This window comes from Danio rerio, chromosome 1, assembly GCF_052040795.2.
Source record: "Danio rerio strain M-AB ecotype USA chromosome 1, GRCz13ab, whole genome shotgun sequence".
In the NCBI taxonomy this organism is placed as follows: domain Eukaryota; kingdom Metazoa; phylum Chordata; class Actinopteri; order Cypriniformes; family Danionidae; genus Danio; species Danio rerio.
In genome coordinates this window covers 2,411,576-2,430,943 of record NC_141021.1, presented here as the reverse complement: position 1 = coordinate 2,430,943, position 19,368 = coordinate 2,411,576, and the positions used below count along the sequence as shown (strand labels likewise).

At 34.9% G+C, this 19,368-nt stretch overlaps 1 protein-coding gene across 1 annotated transcript; it reads left to right on the top strand.

The window, feature by feature from the left end:
* Positions 1 to 1,775: 1,775 nt before the first annotated feature.
* On the top strand, positions 1,776 to 19,334 carry si:ch211-132g1.3 (the record flags this gene model as incomplete). The annotated part of the gene is given in 11 exon segments (NM_001441424.1): positions 1,776 to 1,964; positions 2,939 to 3,235; positions 4,705 to 4,977; positions 7,789 to 7,890; positions 9,121 to 9,153; positions 11,254 to 11,295; positions 11,508 to 11,539; positions 11,935 to 11,967; positions 13,455 to 13,481; positions 16,133 to 16,459; positions 16,502 to 19,334. Coding segments are annotated over 10 exon segments (912 nt in total), but the record flags the coding sequence as incomplete, so codon positions are not given.
* Positions 19,335 to 19,368: the final 34 nt, after the last annotated feature.

Here is a 19,368-nt window from a genome sequence, read left to right as displayed (position 1 = left end):
GTGTCCTAGATTGTGTGCGCCTAAAACGTGTGTGGTTCTGCGGGCCTGCAGCTGGATATTATTGGTAAGTGTCGCTGGTTTTGTTCTGCAGTTTTTTATTTTTTATTTTATTTTATTTTTTTATTTTTTTGCTGCTTACTGTGGTGGAGGAGTCAAAAAAACTTCAATATCACAGACAAATAAACTCGTGAGGAACTTGACCAGCCAAGGCCAGGCTGGAAATGGCCCAAATCCGTCTAAGCAGCCTGGTCGACCAGCTACAACCAGCCAACTAGCCCCTATATGGGGCCTTCAGCAGGCGCTATATCAAATCTCTCCACAAGATGGCCGCAATAACCACTGAAGCTTTCCACTAAACAGCGCCCCTCGCCCATTGGTTTGAGTAGGGGGAGGCTGCAGACATGGATCAAGACAGATCTACGGCTCAAGCAGTTTCACGGCCCAGGCAGTTTTACGCCCCTGTTGTTCCTGTTGTGTCCAGTAGAGGGAAGCAGTACAGTGTTATTTTAAGCCTCCAGAACTTTATCTCACCCAACCAAACGCGACGCGATGAAGAGGTAGCTATGTTAAATACGTGTTTAAAACATGAAACTTAAACCTTTTTTTTAAATTAGATTAAGATCGATGTGAGTGTATGTCAACACAAACAAATTGGTGTAGTATAACAGCAATGTGTTAGTTTGACTCAATTTTAGGTAACTATGTGCAGGCAAGCTACATGTTCTACATCAACAAAAGAGTAAAATAACATTAACCTACATAAGAAAGTGTGTTATGTAGGCTAATTTTCTTTTACCTTTTTGTCTCAGCAAGGGAGTAATTATTATATATTTTATAATTATTTAAAGATATATATTTTCTCATAGATTAGACAATACACTTACATGGTCTGGGTTGTCAGCCAAATCTACACTCCAACTACACTACATTATTCCTCCAAATTTGACTTTCTTAAATATTGAAATAAATGTAAACAGGTCTGAAAATGTAATTGATTTTATTTTAAATTTTAAAATTGCATTACTTTCAATTACAATCAATGTAATGCAATCCTGTTCTAATTTAAACAATTAAACTATCATGTATCTATAAATGCATAAAGAAACTCCCAATTATAAATGGTCTACTCATTTTTGTTCATATAGCTATACAGTGCATTTTATATATTACCAATGAAGTTTGAATTGCACATGCAATCATATTGTTTATCCCTTATTGTTTCATTATATTTATTGTAACAATACCTCTGCATTCTTATCAAAGCACATCATTACTCCAAATTACACTGTATTGTTTGGTTATAATTTTGTTATTTTCAAAATGCAAATTTATATATGAACAATACAACAAATGCATATCTCTATATGAAAACGTATAGCTTGGCAACAAATAACCATTACACTATCCAACAACTTGTGTTTCTAATTTTTCTAATTAAATTAATCTAAATTAATTTGCAATTGGGCTTTTGCATATCTGGAATTGTTTTGTGAGTGTATCAATTCTGCATATTACATAGTGAGTTTATAACTCACTTTATGATACATTAACTTAGCGTTCATATTTAGCGTAATCTAATTTAAAATATACATTTATGAACAGGACATTTAATAATCTGGTAGCGTTGACTTTAAATATATTATGTGGGCATGTATCTTTCATCTCTCCCTACTGGACACATTAGGAACAACAGGGGCGTAAAGCTGTGGAGCGTAAAACTGCCTGGGCCGTAAAACTGCCTGGATCCAAGTCTGCAGACGCCCCATATTGGATTGGTTTCGGTTTCGTTTCATAGCTTCCTGTGTCCGCCGACATTCGTCGTAGGGTGTGCTTCCCCGGCGCGGCTATTTTTGGCTAATAGTATAGAGAAATAGCTTCATAAAGTACATATTGTATGAAAATGTTCCTTCTAAGATACTCGGCTGCCGCCCTCTGCCTCGTGTTCGCTTTAGGAGCAGTTTCAGGTAACTTATTATTGTGTTCCTTAACATCTTATTTGAGTATAGCGCCATGCTAACGGTAATTACTTTCTACCGCAAATATATGTAGTTATTATACATATATAGTTATTATAACGTTATTATAATGTTGTAGCGCGGGTTATCTTTGTCAAGTGATTGGAGTATGTTTGCGGTTGTGTTCACGATAGTCTTTGTGGTGATCTACATTAGTTTTAGATTAGCTATCGCTAGATTAGCTATAAGCTAGCATCTAGGTTATTGGGCCTACTGTACACAAAATATGTAACCTCGGTAAAACATGATAATATAATGTTTATCGGGGTTCCTAGTGCGGGTCTTGATATTTCCGCGATGTCCTGACAATTTAAAAAGGCATTCAATTTAAAAAAGCCATTAAAAAGCCTGTCAATTAAAGCCATTGAAACTCGTGGAGTTCAATATAGTTTTTGTTCAAGTCATGGAATATCGGGGACTTTTTGTTTGTCACATTACGTTTTAGTTTTCATTTAATGAACCCTGGATGTTAGACTGTGTGCTTAAGTTAAATTTAATTTATTTTTAAAAATCTAAGGTAAATTATCATATATTTGTTTCGCATAATATTTTTTTATCCAATAATGGCTATTAGATTCATTTTCAAGCTCAAATAATTTTAATGTTAAACCGAAACCAAGTTAATTATAATTTAGAAATTCTGTGTTTTATTCAGTTCAAGTCAGAGATTTTGGCTAGAAGTGGGAGCTCTGGATTATGACCACTGTACATTAATATTACCCATTTTACAATCAGTGTATTGAATAATCATCTATTTTAATGTGTTTTTAACAATTCAACACCATAGATACTGAGGAATGTAGCTTGGAGCTTATATTAACGTAACATTGTTACGTCCTTGTACAATTGTAATTTTCTATAGAAGTGAGCAGTACAGAGATTTGATTGTTGACTAAAATACTCTCTCGTGTTTTATTCATTAGGTGAAGAGGTGAAAGCAGTGGGTGATGCAGTTTCTTTTACTCCAGCCAGTCCTATCCCTCCAGGAGCCAGCATTATATGGAAACACATAAGCGCTAGTGAAGATGTTACCAAGGCGATTGAATATGATGATGATGATGGTGTAAATATCTATAATGATAACTTCAAAGGCATCACAAGTCTTGAAAAGACGACTGGAAAAATCACTATAAAAAACTTAACTCCTTTCCACACTGGAGTTTACACCATTGACATCAACAGCAAAGAGCAGACACAAAGATTCAGCCTGACTGTTAAAGGTGAGTCTATATTGATTGTATTCAGATTATTATAATAACACTATTAAACTCATCATGTTTTTATTACTTGTTTTAAACACTGAGCTTCACATAATCAGTTAAACACTGTGCCTGTTCCATAGCAAACTACTTTTACAATTAAATTGAGTTTAGCAATAATTGTTGTTACGCTTACAAACATTGATGTATTTTTTATGTGTTTTGGACTTTGCAGTACTATGTATGTCTTAGAAATTTCCTGGTACATGTTTCTCTTTATCATCTCCTATAGTAGTGTTTTCAGTGCTTGTGTCATGTTGTAATTGACCTACAATGGTACTGTCATATTTAATAATAGTGAAAATCATTCACCATAGAGTTTAGAGTTTACAGCGAACAACTGAAATAAAAAATACACATTTTAACTAAGCATGGGATGATAACTGTTTTCAAGGTATACCGCCGTTCTCACTGTATATGAAAAACTTTTTTTTTTATGTTTGTTTTAAGTTTTTTATTACAACGGTATTTCCAGCTGAAATTATCTCCAAATATATCATTTTAAATTGTAATGAAATCTATGTTTTAGATACTAATAAAGACAGCCAAAGTCAATGATTCATTTGAATTCATTTTGAATTATTCAGCCTGTTTACTGCTCCAAAATATTTTAAAAGTTTCTCAAAATAAAATGTATTGTGTTTAAAAGGGTAAAAAGTTTTAGTTTTTTACCCAGACATGTAAAAAGAATCTCAGAACATCAGAATTTCAGAGCAGTAACCACAATACTGGCGAAGCAGTGGCGCAGTAGGTAGTGCTGTCGCCTCACAGCAAGAAGGTCACTGGGTCGCTGGTTCGATCCTCGGCTCAGTTGGTGTTTCTGTGTGGAGTTTGCATGTTCTCCCTGCATTCTCGTGGGTTTCCTCCGGGTGGTCCGGTTTCCTCCGGGTGGTCCGGTTTCCCCCACAGTTCAAAGATATGCGGTACAGGTGAATTTCGTAGGCTAAATTGTCTGTAGTGTATGAGTGTGTATGTGTGAATGTTTGCCAGAGATGGGTTGCGGCTGGAATGGCATCCGCTGTGTAAAAACATGCTGGATAAGTTGGTGGTTTCATTCTGCTGTGGCGACCCCGGATTAATAAAGGAACTAAGCCGACAAGAAAATGAATGAATGAACAAATAAGTTGGTGGTTCATTCCGCTGTGGCGACCCTGGATTAATAAAGGGACTAAGCCGATAAGAAAATGAATGAATGAACAAATAACCACAATACTGCAAAACTGTAATATTTTTATCCAAGGTTATCATACCATCAGAATCCTATACCAGCCCATGCTTAATTTTAATACTATGGTAGTACTTGTTTGTAATGGTTTATACATAAGTACTATGGTATTAGCCTTTGCCTTTATCATTTCAAATGTTTACCCTGTGGACTACATGTTTTTTAATTTATTTAAAATTTAAATGAATTTGTTTATTTTTACCAGAGCGGGTGCCCAAACCTACGATAACAATAGAGAAATCTGGCGACTCAAAAGCTGCATATCTGAAATGCAAGTATGATGAAAGCGTCACCATGGAGTTATCAATCATTTGGAAGAATGCTACTGGAGAAATTAAGACCTTTACGAGTAATGAGCGAAGTGAGTCCATCACAGTCCACAGAACTGGAAATCCAATGAACTACTACACATGCACACTAGATAACATCGCAAGTCGTGCAACCAGTGATCCAGTCACTGAGGAACAGCTGTTTGAAGGTGAGACAGCAATTCACTACAAAAGCTAGATTCATTTTCACATTGGACTGATGCTGAGATGCTCCTTTCAATTCAGAAGTTGCACATAAAAAAGAGCTGTAATGAAATGCTTATCCTGTTTCATACTACAGACAGCTAAAATAGTCTTACAGCGTGTCTGCGGAGTCTTAAAATGTCTTTAAAAAGTCTTAAAATGTTAGTAGAAGTAGGTATTAAATCATTTTTAACAGGTCTTAATTTTCCTTTGTCCATGTAAATCTACCCAGTTGGCCTGTCCAATCTCCAATAATTCATCTCAATCCATCTCAAATCCAATTCACAACAGCTGTTAATACTCCAAATTAAATTGCCTAATCAGGGAGAGAAAACTACAAACAATTACACAATTCCTCATGATAATAACATAGCAATATATTCATTTACATAATTTTTTATTTACACAAAAATATATAAGTAAGGGGGAGCAAACACAATATTTATAATTAATTGTAAATTATAGAAATAACAGTAAATAATATTAGACTAGATATTCTTCAAGACACTTCTATACAGCTTAAAGTGATGTTTAAAGGCTTCACTAGGTTAATAAGGTGAACTAGGCAGGTTAGGGTAATTAGGCAAGTCATTGTATAATGATGGTTTGTTCTGTAGATTATCAAAAAAATATTAGCTTAAAGGGGCTGATAATTTTGTCCCATAAATGGTTTTAAAAAAATTAATAACTGCTTTTATTCTAGCCGAAATAAAACAGATAAGACTTTCTCCAGAAGAAAAAACACAGACAAACTGTGAAAATGTACTTGCTCTGTTAAACATGCTCTGTTAAACAGAAATATTTGAAAAAGAAAATAAGAATCAAAAGGGGGCTAATAATTCTGACTTCAACTATATATATATATATATATACATTATGTTGAATAGGAGTTATATATAGTGCATTCGAAAAGTATTAATAGCGCTTCACTTTTTCCACATATCTTTGTCACAGCCTTATTCCAAAATGAATTAATTTCATTTATTTCATCAACATTCTACACACAATACCCCATAATGACAATGTGAACCAAGAGTTTTTGAAATTGTTGAAAATTTATTAAAAATAAAAAAAAACTCAAAAAATCACATGTACATCAGTATTCACAGCCTTTGACACGAAGCTCTAAATTGGTTTTGGTACAGTGGAATCCACCAATCAGGCCAGTATGGTAGAGTGGCCAGACTGAAGCCACTCTCCACCTGGAATTTGCCAGAAGGCATCTGAAGGACTCTCAGACCATAAGAAACTAAACTCTTTGCTCTGATGAGACTAAAATTGAACTCTTTAGAGTGAACGCCAGGCGTTACATTTGGAGAAAAGCAGGCAGCGCTCATCACCAGGCTAACAGCATCCCTACAGTGAAGCATGGTGGTGGCAGCATCATGCTGTGGGGATGTTTTTCAGCAGCAGGAACTGGAAGACTAGTCAGGATAGAGGGAAAGATGAATGCAGCAATGTACAGAGACATCCTGAATGTAGACCTGCTTCAGAGTGATTTTGACCTCACACTGGGGAGACAGTTCATCTTCCAGCAGGACAATGACCCAAAGCACACCGCCAAAATATCAATGGAGTGGCTTCACAACAACCATCTCTGGAGAGATCTGAAAATGGCTGTACACTGTTACTTCCCATCCAGCATCCTGACAGAGCTTGAGAGGTACTGCAAAGAGGAATGGGCAAAAATTCCCAAAGACAGGTGTGCCAAGCTTGTGGCATCATATTCAGAAAGACTTGAGGCTGTAATCGCTGCCAAAGGTGCATCAACAAAGTTGACAAAAAGATTTTTCAGCTTTTTTATTTTTAATAAATTTTCAACAAATAACTGATGGTAGACAAATGGAGAACAGACAAAAAACAACAGACATTTACCTAATTGTAACACACTGAAAACGGATTTGCAATTTCACTGACACACAACACAACACAGAAATTCAAGTGTCCCATCCCAGGGCGTTGCAAGTAGCATCTTGTCACCACTTTTATGCCATGGTGGCAGCGGCTGGATTGGAGACTGTGTGGTAACCTCAGGGGGGAACACGGCAAACAGCTGGGCAGTGGTAGCCAATCGTAGCTACTGTATGGGTGGAAGCGGGAGAAGAGCGAGTGAGAGAGAGAGAGAAAAAAGAGGGAGAGACTAGCGGAAAAAAAAAACTAATAGTAATCACGCAACACAGCAATGTACAGGAATGTAATAACTTACTTTTTATTTAAAATGAATAATTCTTGTACCTCTCTGGTGTTATGTTGCTTGATGTTTTTGTTTATTTTGCATGTGACAAATTGTTAATTAACTATTTACAGCTACATTTATGTAATATTAATTACATCTTAATTAATATTATTTGTTTTTAAAAAAACATTTGATTTCAGCTCTGTTAATTAACTAGTCAACTGAAAACTAATATCACCTTAGCTCTGTTTATTAAAACCATCTGGTTAAAGGAAGTTATCTTCCAGGTGTTGCACAAATGAAGTAGTGGTGCGCAACATGGTGTAAACCTAAAACTGAAATTGACTTATGGGTCCTTGCAAGATATATAAAACACAAAGGCAAATATTGTCTAAAATTTTTTTAGATGTTCAAAATTAATGTTAAATAAAAAAAAATAAATGGTGGGAATATACATTTTCTGTTTGTGTTGAAGTTGCATCAGTAATTGAATCAAAACTCATTACAAGCTTGAAAGAACAACAAAGACAAGAGTTTAGAGATTTTAACAAGGTAATCTGTTATGTTTCATACAGTAAAAACGGTAATGTTCTTTTTTCAGAGGAATCAAGCAGCGGACCTTGGTGGATCATTTTTCCTGTCCTCATCCTTTGTGGTATTGGGGCCTGCTTTGGTCTGTATCACAAAAACGGGAGAGTCAAGAGTAAGTCTATTAAATGTCTTTTATCATTTAATTTAAGTGTTAAGTACATTCTCTTTGACTCTTTCAACCACTCACATATAGACTGCACAAAGGCTGCATTAATTTATAAACTGTAATATTATCATTGAAAATATTATTTCAGTTTACATGAACTGTTTTTAATGTTGTTTTAATACGAGTGTATTTTCAAGTGTAATGTGAATCAAAGCTGAATTTTCTGCATCATTACTGTACTGCAGTATTCAGTGTCACATGATCCTTCTTAACTAATGTAATAATTTGCTTAACAAGAAGCATTTGTTGAAAGCAGTAGTGCGGCTTTATATACAGTTAAAGTCAGAATTAATAGCCTCCGTTTAGAGTAGAGGTGGGAATCACCACTATACAATATTATCATGATACAATATTATTGATTTAAATGTTGTGCAGTGCAAAGTAGTCTCATCAAGCAGACAAACTGAACAAAACTTTATTGAAAACCTGTCATAAATGCTTTTTGCAATTTTCTGCGATAACACTATTTAGTAGACTGCAAATATATATATTTAAATTTTCAACCAAATATTAAAAAAAAAAACATTCGGGATATATCAATGTGGGCGCCTAAGTGTCGATATAGTATTGCTGTGGAAATATAAAAAATAATTACTTTAATATATAGACTAAATACAGTAGGTCTACAAAATAATTATATATGTTGTTTGCAGGCAATTTATTTTAGCCCTACAATTACAGCATTAAACACATAATTTAAACCTAGTCCTATTACAGTTCACAATGTTAATAGTTAAAAAAACCCTGGAACATATATTCTGAGCTAAGGGGAAACAGAGAGAGAGAATAACAAGTTGTTTTTCCTCATCATTATTGTGAGATATAACCTCAGATTTGCAATAATGAAGTCAAAATTTTTAATATAACATTTTAAATCTTTTAAATATAAAATCGCATTCATCTTTTTAATAAATTATTTTATTCTATTCTACTTGTAAAAGGCTAACTTTTCTGTGTGCACATCGTGAATGTTTACAAACCGGTAATTTCACTATAGGGCTATGTCTGTCACACGGACCTCTGCTAATCTGCACAAACTGTGCAGAGTAATGGAGTTGAGATCTACTGCTCCATTTAATGCTAAGAATTATTACATGTACAATCAACAACAACTGTTTTTTTTGTCCAATCATTAGACCAGTTTTAATTCCTTGTTTGTTTGTTTTTTTCCATCAGAGTTTGTTGATGAACATGTTCCATGTAAAAAAGGTATGTTTGTGTTTATTGGATTGATGTTTCCTGCAAAAATTAATGTAATGTCAGTAACACTGTACAATATTTATTATATACTGTCAGGGGCATAGATTTAGGGTGGACGCATCCCCACCAATATCCACCAACCATTGAAATGTCCCTACTAATAATTTAATCCACTTAAAAAATAATCGCGCTGTCAACGTTAACTTAGACATGCAGAAAGGCTTAAATGACATTCTCTCCTTGAGTCCTCCCGCCCCCAAAACATATATGGACATTTTAATGAGCTGTGGCTTTCCCTGCTTGCATGTGAGGGAGTGTGGCTGCGTTTAGATACAAGTTGCGCCAAATGGATTGTTTTTTCCACGTGCAAGAATAAGGTGTGTTGGGTGACACACAAGCGAGGATGGTGGCAGCAAAAAAAAAAAGAAAAGAAAAGATAGTCATTAGGTTTTTTCAACAACAAGTGTAAGGCCGTACTCACACTAGGTATGTCCCCCCTCCTGTCTCCCCCGACGGCCCGCGCTCACACCACAATCGAGCCTCGGCACGCTTAAGTCATCGCTGCTGTGCTGTTCAGTGAGAAGCGCTCTCTCTCACTCAGCAGCACAGTGGAGATTTCTCTAGTTATATCGTTTCAGTCGGTTTGATATGCAGATATTTCGCCAAACAGTCCTTAGGGATGCGGGGACATGCAGTCAGATATTTCGCCAAACAGATCTGCCACTTTTGCCGCTCATAAACAATCATAAACAATCATAAACAATCATAAAGTGCTGCAGGAATGAGGAGGTCTGCTGAAGGTGCAGCTGTGGTGCAGTGAGGGGTTTGCGTCTTTAATAAACTACGGCAGTTTGCATTCACTGAACAGTAGATTAATTAATAAATCCATATGAAACAGTCCCTTAAAAGTCACTTTCAGTTTCGGGCTTTGCCGCGTTTTGCACTCACACACAAGCGTACCGTGCTAAAGCCCAAGTGATCCGCGCTCTGGCACACCTCTTCCAACCGGGCCAGGGCCGGCCAAGAGAACCGTGCTTGAGCCCGATTCAGAGCACTCACACTTCTCAAACAATCCGGGAAACGGGCCTGGGCACGGTATGGATGGCATAGTGTGAGTAGGCCCTAAGTCACATAAACGCAAGTTCGCTACTAAATGATTCCATCATGATAAGGCCGGTAATGCTTGTGTTTTTTCCCCGCTTTAACGCAGTCTATCGTTATACAGGATAATATAGTCTGTGAATAATATGCCCTAAAAACTAACTGCAGTATAAACAGCTAAATGTAAAAGTATATGATCCCGGCCAGTTCTTTAATCTCTCAGAGTAGCATGTCCAATTTCGGTTGAAACAGTTTGTCAGAAAAAATACAGCCTGTGTATAGGCATATATGAGACATGTTTCGTTTGCACTTTGGCTAAAATAAATGAAAGTCTTTATTAGTTAAGACCATGTTGAATTGGAAAGGCAATCGCATATTGCCAGGCAATTTTATGCTGTAAAAACCTCAAATGAAATGTATGATCTTGTTAAAAATAGATGTAAGGTTTCTGTGATGTGCTGTTATTAATCTCTTAATGTTAATAAGTGTTTTCATAATAGAAATCTGTTTTTCATTCTTACCTGTGCAATATTTCTTTACAAGGCTTAAAAATACAGATTTTATTCAAGTTCAGTGTGTTAAACTGTCAATTTATTTCTTATAATTGTAAATTGTACAAGCTATTATATTTTAGAATTAATGTGATTTATTAGAAGTATAAGTAAGTGACACTGAACCATTCCACATGAAATGGATAAATTTTTTTAAAGGAGGTGAAGATTTTGATAAAGAAAATGTAAAGCAACACGATAGAAAGATGAAATTTCCTATATATTTCTCAAATGTTCTGCAAATATCTAGGATGTTTTACTAGTCATGTTAACCGTAATTCTCACTGCTTATCCTGAAACCCATTTAGAAACTCATTTTTCATTAGAAGCTCTTAAACAGAGTATTACAACAGACTTTTTTTTGACTTCCTCAAAAGCTAATTATGTAAAGGTGGTTTATATGAACTTTATCCACAAGAAATGGCTAATCATGTATTTTGTTTATTTCTTTTAAAAGATCAAGGTAAAAAAGATGTTGAAGCAGCGGAAAATGACCATGGTAGGAAGATGCAATTTCTTGTATATCTCACAAATATTTTACAAATATCTCGGATGTTTTACTAGTAAAGTTAACCATATTTTTCACTGCTTCTCCTGAAAGCCAGTTATTATTTCATAAACCATTAGTAGCTCTTAAACAACATTTCACAACAGACATTTTTTTTTTAGCACTGTTTAATAAACTTGTTCATCTCAAATTTCTCTCTTTAGCGAGCTCAACTCCCCTGAAAAACCACACTCAAGGTATGGTTTGTTTGTTTGTTTTTTTGTTAGTTTGTCTGAATTGTTTTAAAAATCCCTTAAAACCTAATTATGTAAAGGTGGTTTATATGAACTTTATCCACAAGAAATTGACAAAGTCATGTATTTTGTTTATTTCTTTTAAAAGATGAAGGTAAAAAAGATGTTGAAGCAGCGGGAAATGACCATGGTAGGAAGATGCTATTTCTTATATATTTCACAAGTATTTTACAAATATCTAGGATGTTTTACTAGTAAAGTTAACCATAATTCTCACTGCTTCTCCTGAAAGCCAGTTATTATTTCATAAACCATTAGTAGCTCTTAAACAACATTTCACAACAGACTTTTTAAGCAGTGTAGTAAACCCCTTCATCTCAAATTTCTCTCTTTAGCGAACTCAACTCTCCAGGGAAACCAAACTCAAGGTATGTTTTTTTTTATTGTCTGTTTGTTAGTTTGTGTGAATTATCATTTGCATTAAAGTCAGTATTGTAAAATAATATTTTTCAACATGTTATTAAACAATGAAGCACAATTTTGTGTAATTGCAGACTCTTCTCTGTAAATACTAGTTTTTTGTTGCAAGTTCATTTATAACAGCCTTGCAGCAGATATTTGATATAATGACAGTTGTTAGTAGGGCTGTAATGATACACCAAACCCACGATTCGGTTCGTATCACAATTGTCTTTCGTGGGGGGTGAAAAAAAAGATTTTTAAAACTATATTTTTAAATTAAATAACATTTTTAAAAATCTTTATAAACTGAACACCAAAGAACAATATTAACTATGCAAATGATTAACAATATAAATCGCCATATATAAAATAAATAAATAGCCAAAGCTATATCACTTCTGTTGTAACTAAACTCGATTGTGGAGATGATTCGAGCATGTTGAAAATTCTTCTTCAATCAAGTTCTCTTACATTCAGACGGTCCGTTCAGCGCGAGCCCTCCCCGCTAAACGCAAAATGCGAGGGCTTAAACGGGGCAGTGCTCGAAATGTCGAGTGAAAAAAAGGAAACACACTTAAGATTTTTTTAGGGTAAGAGATTTTTCTATAACTGAATGTGTCAGGAATCTCGAAAACAAGACCAACTTAACCGCGCTCTGTTATCACGGGAACGGGGACGTTTGATTTGAGCTAAATTGATTTCTGGATGGTGCTGTAGGATATGCATCTGCATGTTGGTTGTGTTGCCTGTCACTTGCTGAAGCGTCTTAAAGGACTTATGGCAAATTGTGTGGGTCTTGTCGACTACACGATTGCCATACTTTATGTCCACCGGGTAGCTTAAATGTTGACATACTGCTGACTTAAATGAGGAGGGAGGGTCCACAAACTCTGGGTTGGTTGCCATGTTTTCTCACATTCTTCTTCAACTAGCTCAACTTTTGCAGGCAGGCGTCACGTTTTTGGAAAGGTAGTCACGGGGTGTCGTGATTCTCCCTTATCACACCGCGGCACAGGAATCGTGGATCTGAGTGTCGCGATTTGGGTTTCATGTCACGTATCATTACAGCCCTAGTTGTTAGTTAAGACCATGTTGAATGTTAAAGGCAAATGCAATGTGAGGTTTCTGTTATTCAGGAATTTATTATTGTTATTAGTTGCAACACTGTGAAATTGATGACAATAAGTCATGACAACAAATATTTTTATGGTGTTTTAACTTTATTTGTAAATCCATAGTTGTGTTAACATGTATGCTCATTGTTTTTTAAGATTTGTTTTTTTATCCTCACCTGTTCAATATATATTTTTTAAATATGAGTCTTAGTGTGTGCATCACACCCTCTTAGTTATAATAGCCAATTTCAAGCTATTATGTTTTATAATTAATATGACTTAATAGTAGCATTCTCCATGAAATGGATAAACACCTGGATTTCCTTTCTTTTTATTAATAGATGGAGATAAAGATGATGATCCACAAGGTATATTCTACATTATATATGTATATTTTTTATCTTGGCCGTTTTACTAGTAAAAGATAACTATAATTTTTACTGCTTGTCCTAAACGTTATTGTAATTACAGCTATTAACTATTTTTCATAAACATTTTATAGTTACTCTTGTATAACAATTAGTCAATTTATGTCTGTATTTCATTATATGACTAATTGTTTTTTGTTTGGTTATTTATCAAGATCCTGTGAGGATAGAAACTGAAACCACATGTAAGACAATAAGTGTTGTTTATCTTTCCCTCTCTCTAATTATCTTTATAAGTCATTTACAAAGATACGTTTATTTTTTAAATAAGTTTGTTCACATTGGTAATTACAAAGTAAAACACCCCGTTGTTTATGATTCTTTACTACAGAGATTGAATATATCCTCAGTTATTGACTTGTATTGTGATTCTGTTTCTCAGCAGCTGCTCCGCAACCTTGAGAGAGTATCAGATGAAAACATGGTAGGTAAGACAAATGCTCATTAGCTATTTTATATTATCGGACCAGTGCATGTGAAGGCTAACAATGTGCTGCGCTGAACCATTAGCCTTAAGCAGCAAAGCCAAAATCAAGCTGTTTTCTGTAGCCCAGTATCAACAAGGGCACTGGGAAAAAACAGACAGATTATCTAAATGCACATTTAACACTACAGTACACTTTGGTGCTGGAAAAAGACTGTAAAATAACGTCTGTTAAATTACAGAAATTTACCCTAAAATTAGAGCTATTAAATTACAGAAATTTACCAGAAATTAAAATTTAAGAAAGTTTTTGTAATTTAATATCCATTATTTTACGTTTTATTACTGTAATTTAACAGCCGTTATTTAACATTTAACATTTTTAAAATTATGGATTTTTTTACAGCATATGATGAAATTCTTATTCATAATACACAAATACAATTGATTCAGACATGATGTATTGCTTATTCTGATTTCTGATGCTATTTTCTTAAGCATTTAATACCTAATAAAATAAAATCACACACACACACACACACACACACACACACACACACACACACACACACACACACACACACACACACACACATATATATATATATATATATATATATATATATATATATATATATATATATATATATATATGTTTAAATATGCACAGTACACATATACAGAATAGCATGTAAATACAAACTTTTATTTCTGATATGATTAATGTAAATAATTGTTGAACTAGTATTTATGATGCTGGTGATTATCATAACAAGCATTTAGCAGTGAATATGCAATACATTTCTACTTCGAATGGTGATCAAAACAATAAAGGTATTTTGAGTAGACAACATTTCAAATGTTTGCTGGTTGTCAGACATGAAAGTATAGAGAATAAGTAGTGCCTCAAATGCTTTACAAATTTGTTCATGGTCACTTTTTGCCTAGACAGGTGCAAAACAACTAAAGGTGCTTTCACACCTGTGAATCGATTCAGTTTTTTCGAAAGAGAGATTAAAATTGTTACATTGTTGCTCTTGGTGCGGTTCGCTTTCACACTGCAAAGTTTCTAATCGGACCAAAAGAGCTAAAACAAGTCATGTATGAGTAAACTCTCCTCACATTAGTCAGAGTGTCAGGGTTTATTTTGCAGCGCCCTGCTTAGCCGTCAGGAGAGGTGGTGGTAGAGTTTGACAAGGTGCGCGCGACGTGTCTGAAGAGTGAGGAGAGATTTGGTGGAGAGGAGTGAGAAGGATGGGCGATGTATTTGAGGACCGGTAGGGAGACGCAAGATTACAGACAGATTATCACTCGTTTGCGGGCATCCAGGGAGACTCGCAAAACTTTCCGCCCTACTCATAATTCTTTCTTCATAAAGCCGTATCCCTATTACATATCCATAAAACACTGTGATATAACCGCGCTTGGATCCTATCGCCTTCTCACTGCGATCGATCCGCTCCACAGTTCTTTTTAATCGAGCCGAGACAACCTCATTCAGGCGATCTCGGAGTGATTGATTTGGTGCGGATCATAGCGCGATTGCTGGTTTCACACATGACAAATGAACCACGCTAACTGGGCAAATGAGACAGGTTCCCAAACAAAAGCCTAGGTGTGAAAGCACCCTGACAAACAAACATGCATTGAATGATTTTCAAGCCACCTTTACTTTCAATTTCATGAGGTTCCTTTACCAGCATCGACTCTGTAATACTTGGCTAATAATCAGAAAATATTCAGTAAAACAAGATGAAAACATGTTTAAATATAAGTGCTGTGAGGAAAGGAAATACTGTTTATATTTGAATACTTAGTTTATTAACAGAAGACTTCTTAAAAGTCTTCTTGAAAGTCGTACAGCAGGAAAGTGTTTCAAATACTCTAAAACTACAAAAATTCAATCACAAAGGCCACTAATTTGCTGTTAGTGAACATGTCACAATTAAAAACTACAGAGTTTATATTTGGTTTATAGGAATATTTTTGGATTTTTTAAAATTTATCCCAGATGGCCAATCTGTGGCCTAAACCGCACAGTGTGAGCTCGGTTTTAGACAAAATCAAACTTCATTCAAGACCGTGTTGAAATCTCTTTGTTTTTCCCTTTGTTATTCAGTAGCTGGTTCCTGTTCTGCATCTCTAAATCTGAATTCCTCTTATTCCTCCTAGAAACAAAAAATACCACTCTGCATCTGTGAAAATCTCTTTCTGGCTTTGGAGGAGTTGGAGTAACCACGGAGTAAGGTTTTACATCTTTCAAGTGGACAATTGTTGTGTTTCAGAAATAAGGAGCAGGTTTTAAAACTTTTAAATATTGTCCTTTGCTTTGCTGACCCTGCAGAGGTTTTAGTTTTTTCCCAAGTCTTTGAATACAATCATTAGCAATCTGCTTTGTCTATGTTTGTCTACACCAATTTTTTCACAGAGAAGTCAGCAAAATCAGCCAGTAAGGTGGTAATGTGTGTGTGTGTGTGTGTGTATATATATATATATATATATATATATATATATATATATATATATATATATATATATATATATATATATATATACAAAAATATGAAAGAAAGTAAGGATATATACATAATCTCTGAGCCTGATATAAGAGAAACCCTTCCTAGTAGTCCCATGGGAGAGAAATTGAATGATAGTACACAGACTTTTGACACAGATGTTTGACATCTAATGTATTGCTTTTGTCACACCATTCAACATACTGCATAACTAAGCAGATCTGAATGGTGTGGGTGCAAACTAGTGTGTCCCAGATCATCAGATGGTTTTATCAGAATAGTAACCCCCACCTCATGTAAATATACCAGTATTTATGTAGTTTGGTCGTTTGATTGTTTTAAGGATGTTTAATATTAAATGATGCAGTGGTCACACCAACACAGTGTCTACACTACAGAATGCACAACCATTGACTCACGCAATCTCAACAGATCAGTGGTTAAGAATTGTTATCTGTGAAGTTCTGATCAGAAAGATGCGAATACATGTAGTTTTTTAAAATGTTTTTCTTCTTGGACGGCACAGTGGCTCAGTGTTTAGCACTGTGGACTCACAGCAAGAAGGTCGCTGGTTCGAGTCCCGACTGGGCCAGTTGGCATTTCTGGTGGAGTTTGCATGTTCTCCCCGTGTTGGCATGGGTTTCCTCCAGTCTAAACACATTCCCTATAGAGGAATTGAATAAACTAAATTGGCCGTAGTGTATGTGTGTAAATGTGAGGTGTTTCCCAGTACTGGGTTATGGCTGGAAGAGCATCCGCTGGGTAAAACATATGCTGGAATAGTTGCCGGTTCATTCCTCTGTGGCAACCCCTGATAAATAAGGAACTAAGCCGAAGGAAAATGAATGAATATTATTCTTGTTAGGAAATGCATATCTAGTGTAGACAATGTGAATATGTGCATGATAAAGGGTCAACTCTATTGACTCTTGAATGTATATTGGTGTACATATAGTTTGTACTAAGCAACACATAGCACTTGATACAAACTGCAACACTTGAACTGTAAATGATGGCGATTTGCTGTTTGTATTAAATGCAGGTTAAGCACTGGTGAGGTACATTAGTAGATAGACGGTGCCAGAAAGTTTTAGTTAGATGTTTAAAGTTGACGGCGGCACTGATTCCTGAATACTGAGAAATCAATCAAAACAATCAATAGTCAAATTGATTTTTAAACTCTGCAATAATCAACAGAATTGTGGTTTATTGCCAATATATTTTTTATTCGTCATGATGACTGACGTTTCTGTTTATTTATAAAATGTTTAATTTTCTTTAAAATAGCAAAAACCTGGAAATTATACAGTGGCCCACTGTTTCAAGAACATTTTGCTAACGTTTGTGAAAAATATGAACAATTAATGATTAAGAATTGATGAAAAAAAAAGCATTTATGAATTATAATGTTATGCTAGCTCATGCTTTTGATGTAAAACTTTGAGAAAATTTAAGATCTTTTTTTTAAATGCCTGTATTTCAATAAAAAAAAATTATTTTTTTCATTGGCAAGTAATTTGTCAATTACAAAAGGATGCAATGCAGAACAAATTTACATGTCATACACAAAAACTGTATTATGTTTGTGCTTAACTTTGTGGGAACCCCGCCAGAACATTAGCTAATGCTTTGAGAATGTAGCAGCTTTCTAACACACAAATTCCTAAAGCAGTTCTGCTGGAATGTATTGGCATAAAGTGCAAGTCTTGCTGATTTCTTATCATCTTGAACACATTCTCACTCATACTTTCAGACTGCCATCTGCAAAATCTCTTTTATATTAGTCCTAAACTAACTCACCCAAATAATATTACCACCAATCCAAATGTAATGAACAGGTAAATGTCATTGTAGGTCAATGTGGCTTGTGCAGAGACAGTGTAAGCCCCTTCTATAAATTGTTTTAAGTATTTTGTCTATGTAATTTTAATGTTCTGGAATGTTAAGGACACTGAAAACCTCTCTAGAAACATTATCTCATTTCAGGGCGTCGACTTCTTGGCTTTCTCCCTCTTGTTTGACTTCTGCCTTAATTTTAAGGGTGTTTTTGGGTCACTCGTAACTAACTCATGAGGTCATGTAATTTCATATTGTATATCATCACTTTTATATTAAAAAGATTTTCTCAATATTTTATTATATGTTTTTTTTTTACCTTAGCATGTAATATATATGTTTTAGGCATTCGGTTATGATTGAATGTTGGTTTGGTTTAGTACCTACAGTAAATCTCTTTCTGTGAGGGTCTATATTACCACACCAAAAAAGAAATAAACAAACAAACAAAAAAGGAAATGGTGTGAACTTCCTTCTTATGTTATGCTAAATGCAAACATTTGTGCTTTTTTTAATCTGAGATGCACTGAGTATAGCAATTGCATAAAATAGATCCCTCAATGGTGTTCAATTTGCTTCGAATTTCTTGAAGACAGTCAGCAGTGAGGAAACACTAATCTAGCAACTGCTTAAGGGGGTTTCAAATACATGAAGGAAGTTCAGGGTCACTGTTGTTCAGCCTTAACAGACATGAGCTTCTTGAAAAACTCTCAGTGTCTTATAAAATGGATTTCAGTGCTGTGTTTGCAATATTGTGCCTTTGACCATTTTCTATATATTTAGCTAAATTATTGTATGACTTCATGGTCATTGTGTTTAGAGTTAAATGCTTTTGCCATTATTTTTAAATGATTTGCAAGTGTGTGAATTTCTGTTCAGGCCTGAACTGAATATTTAATCACTGAAGGCGGTTTATTTCCTTTTCTTTCTTTTTTATTTTGTGTGATAGCATGTCTGACAGCCTGTCAATTGCAGTGTCCAAGTATTAATAAAGACTGAACTGGTGGCAAAAGCAATTTTCTTTTTCTGGTAGCTTGGTTTGTTTTTAAT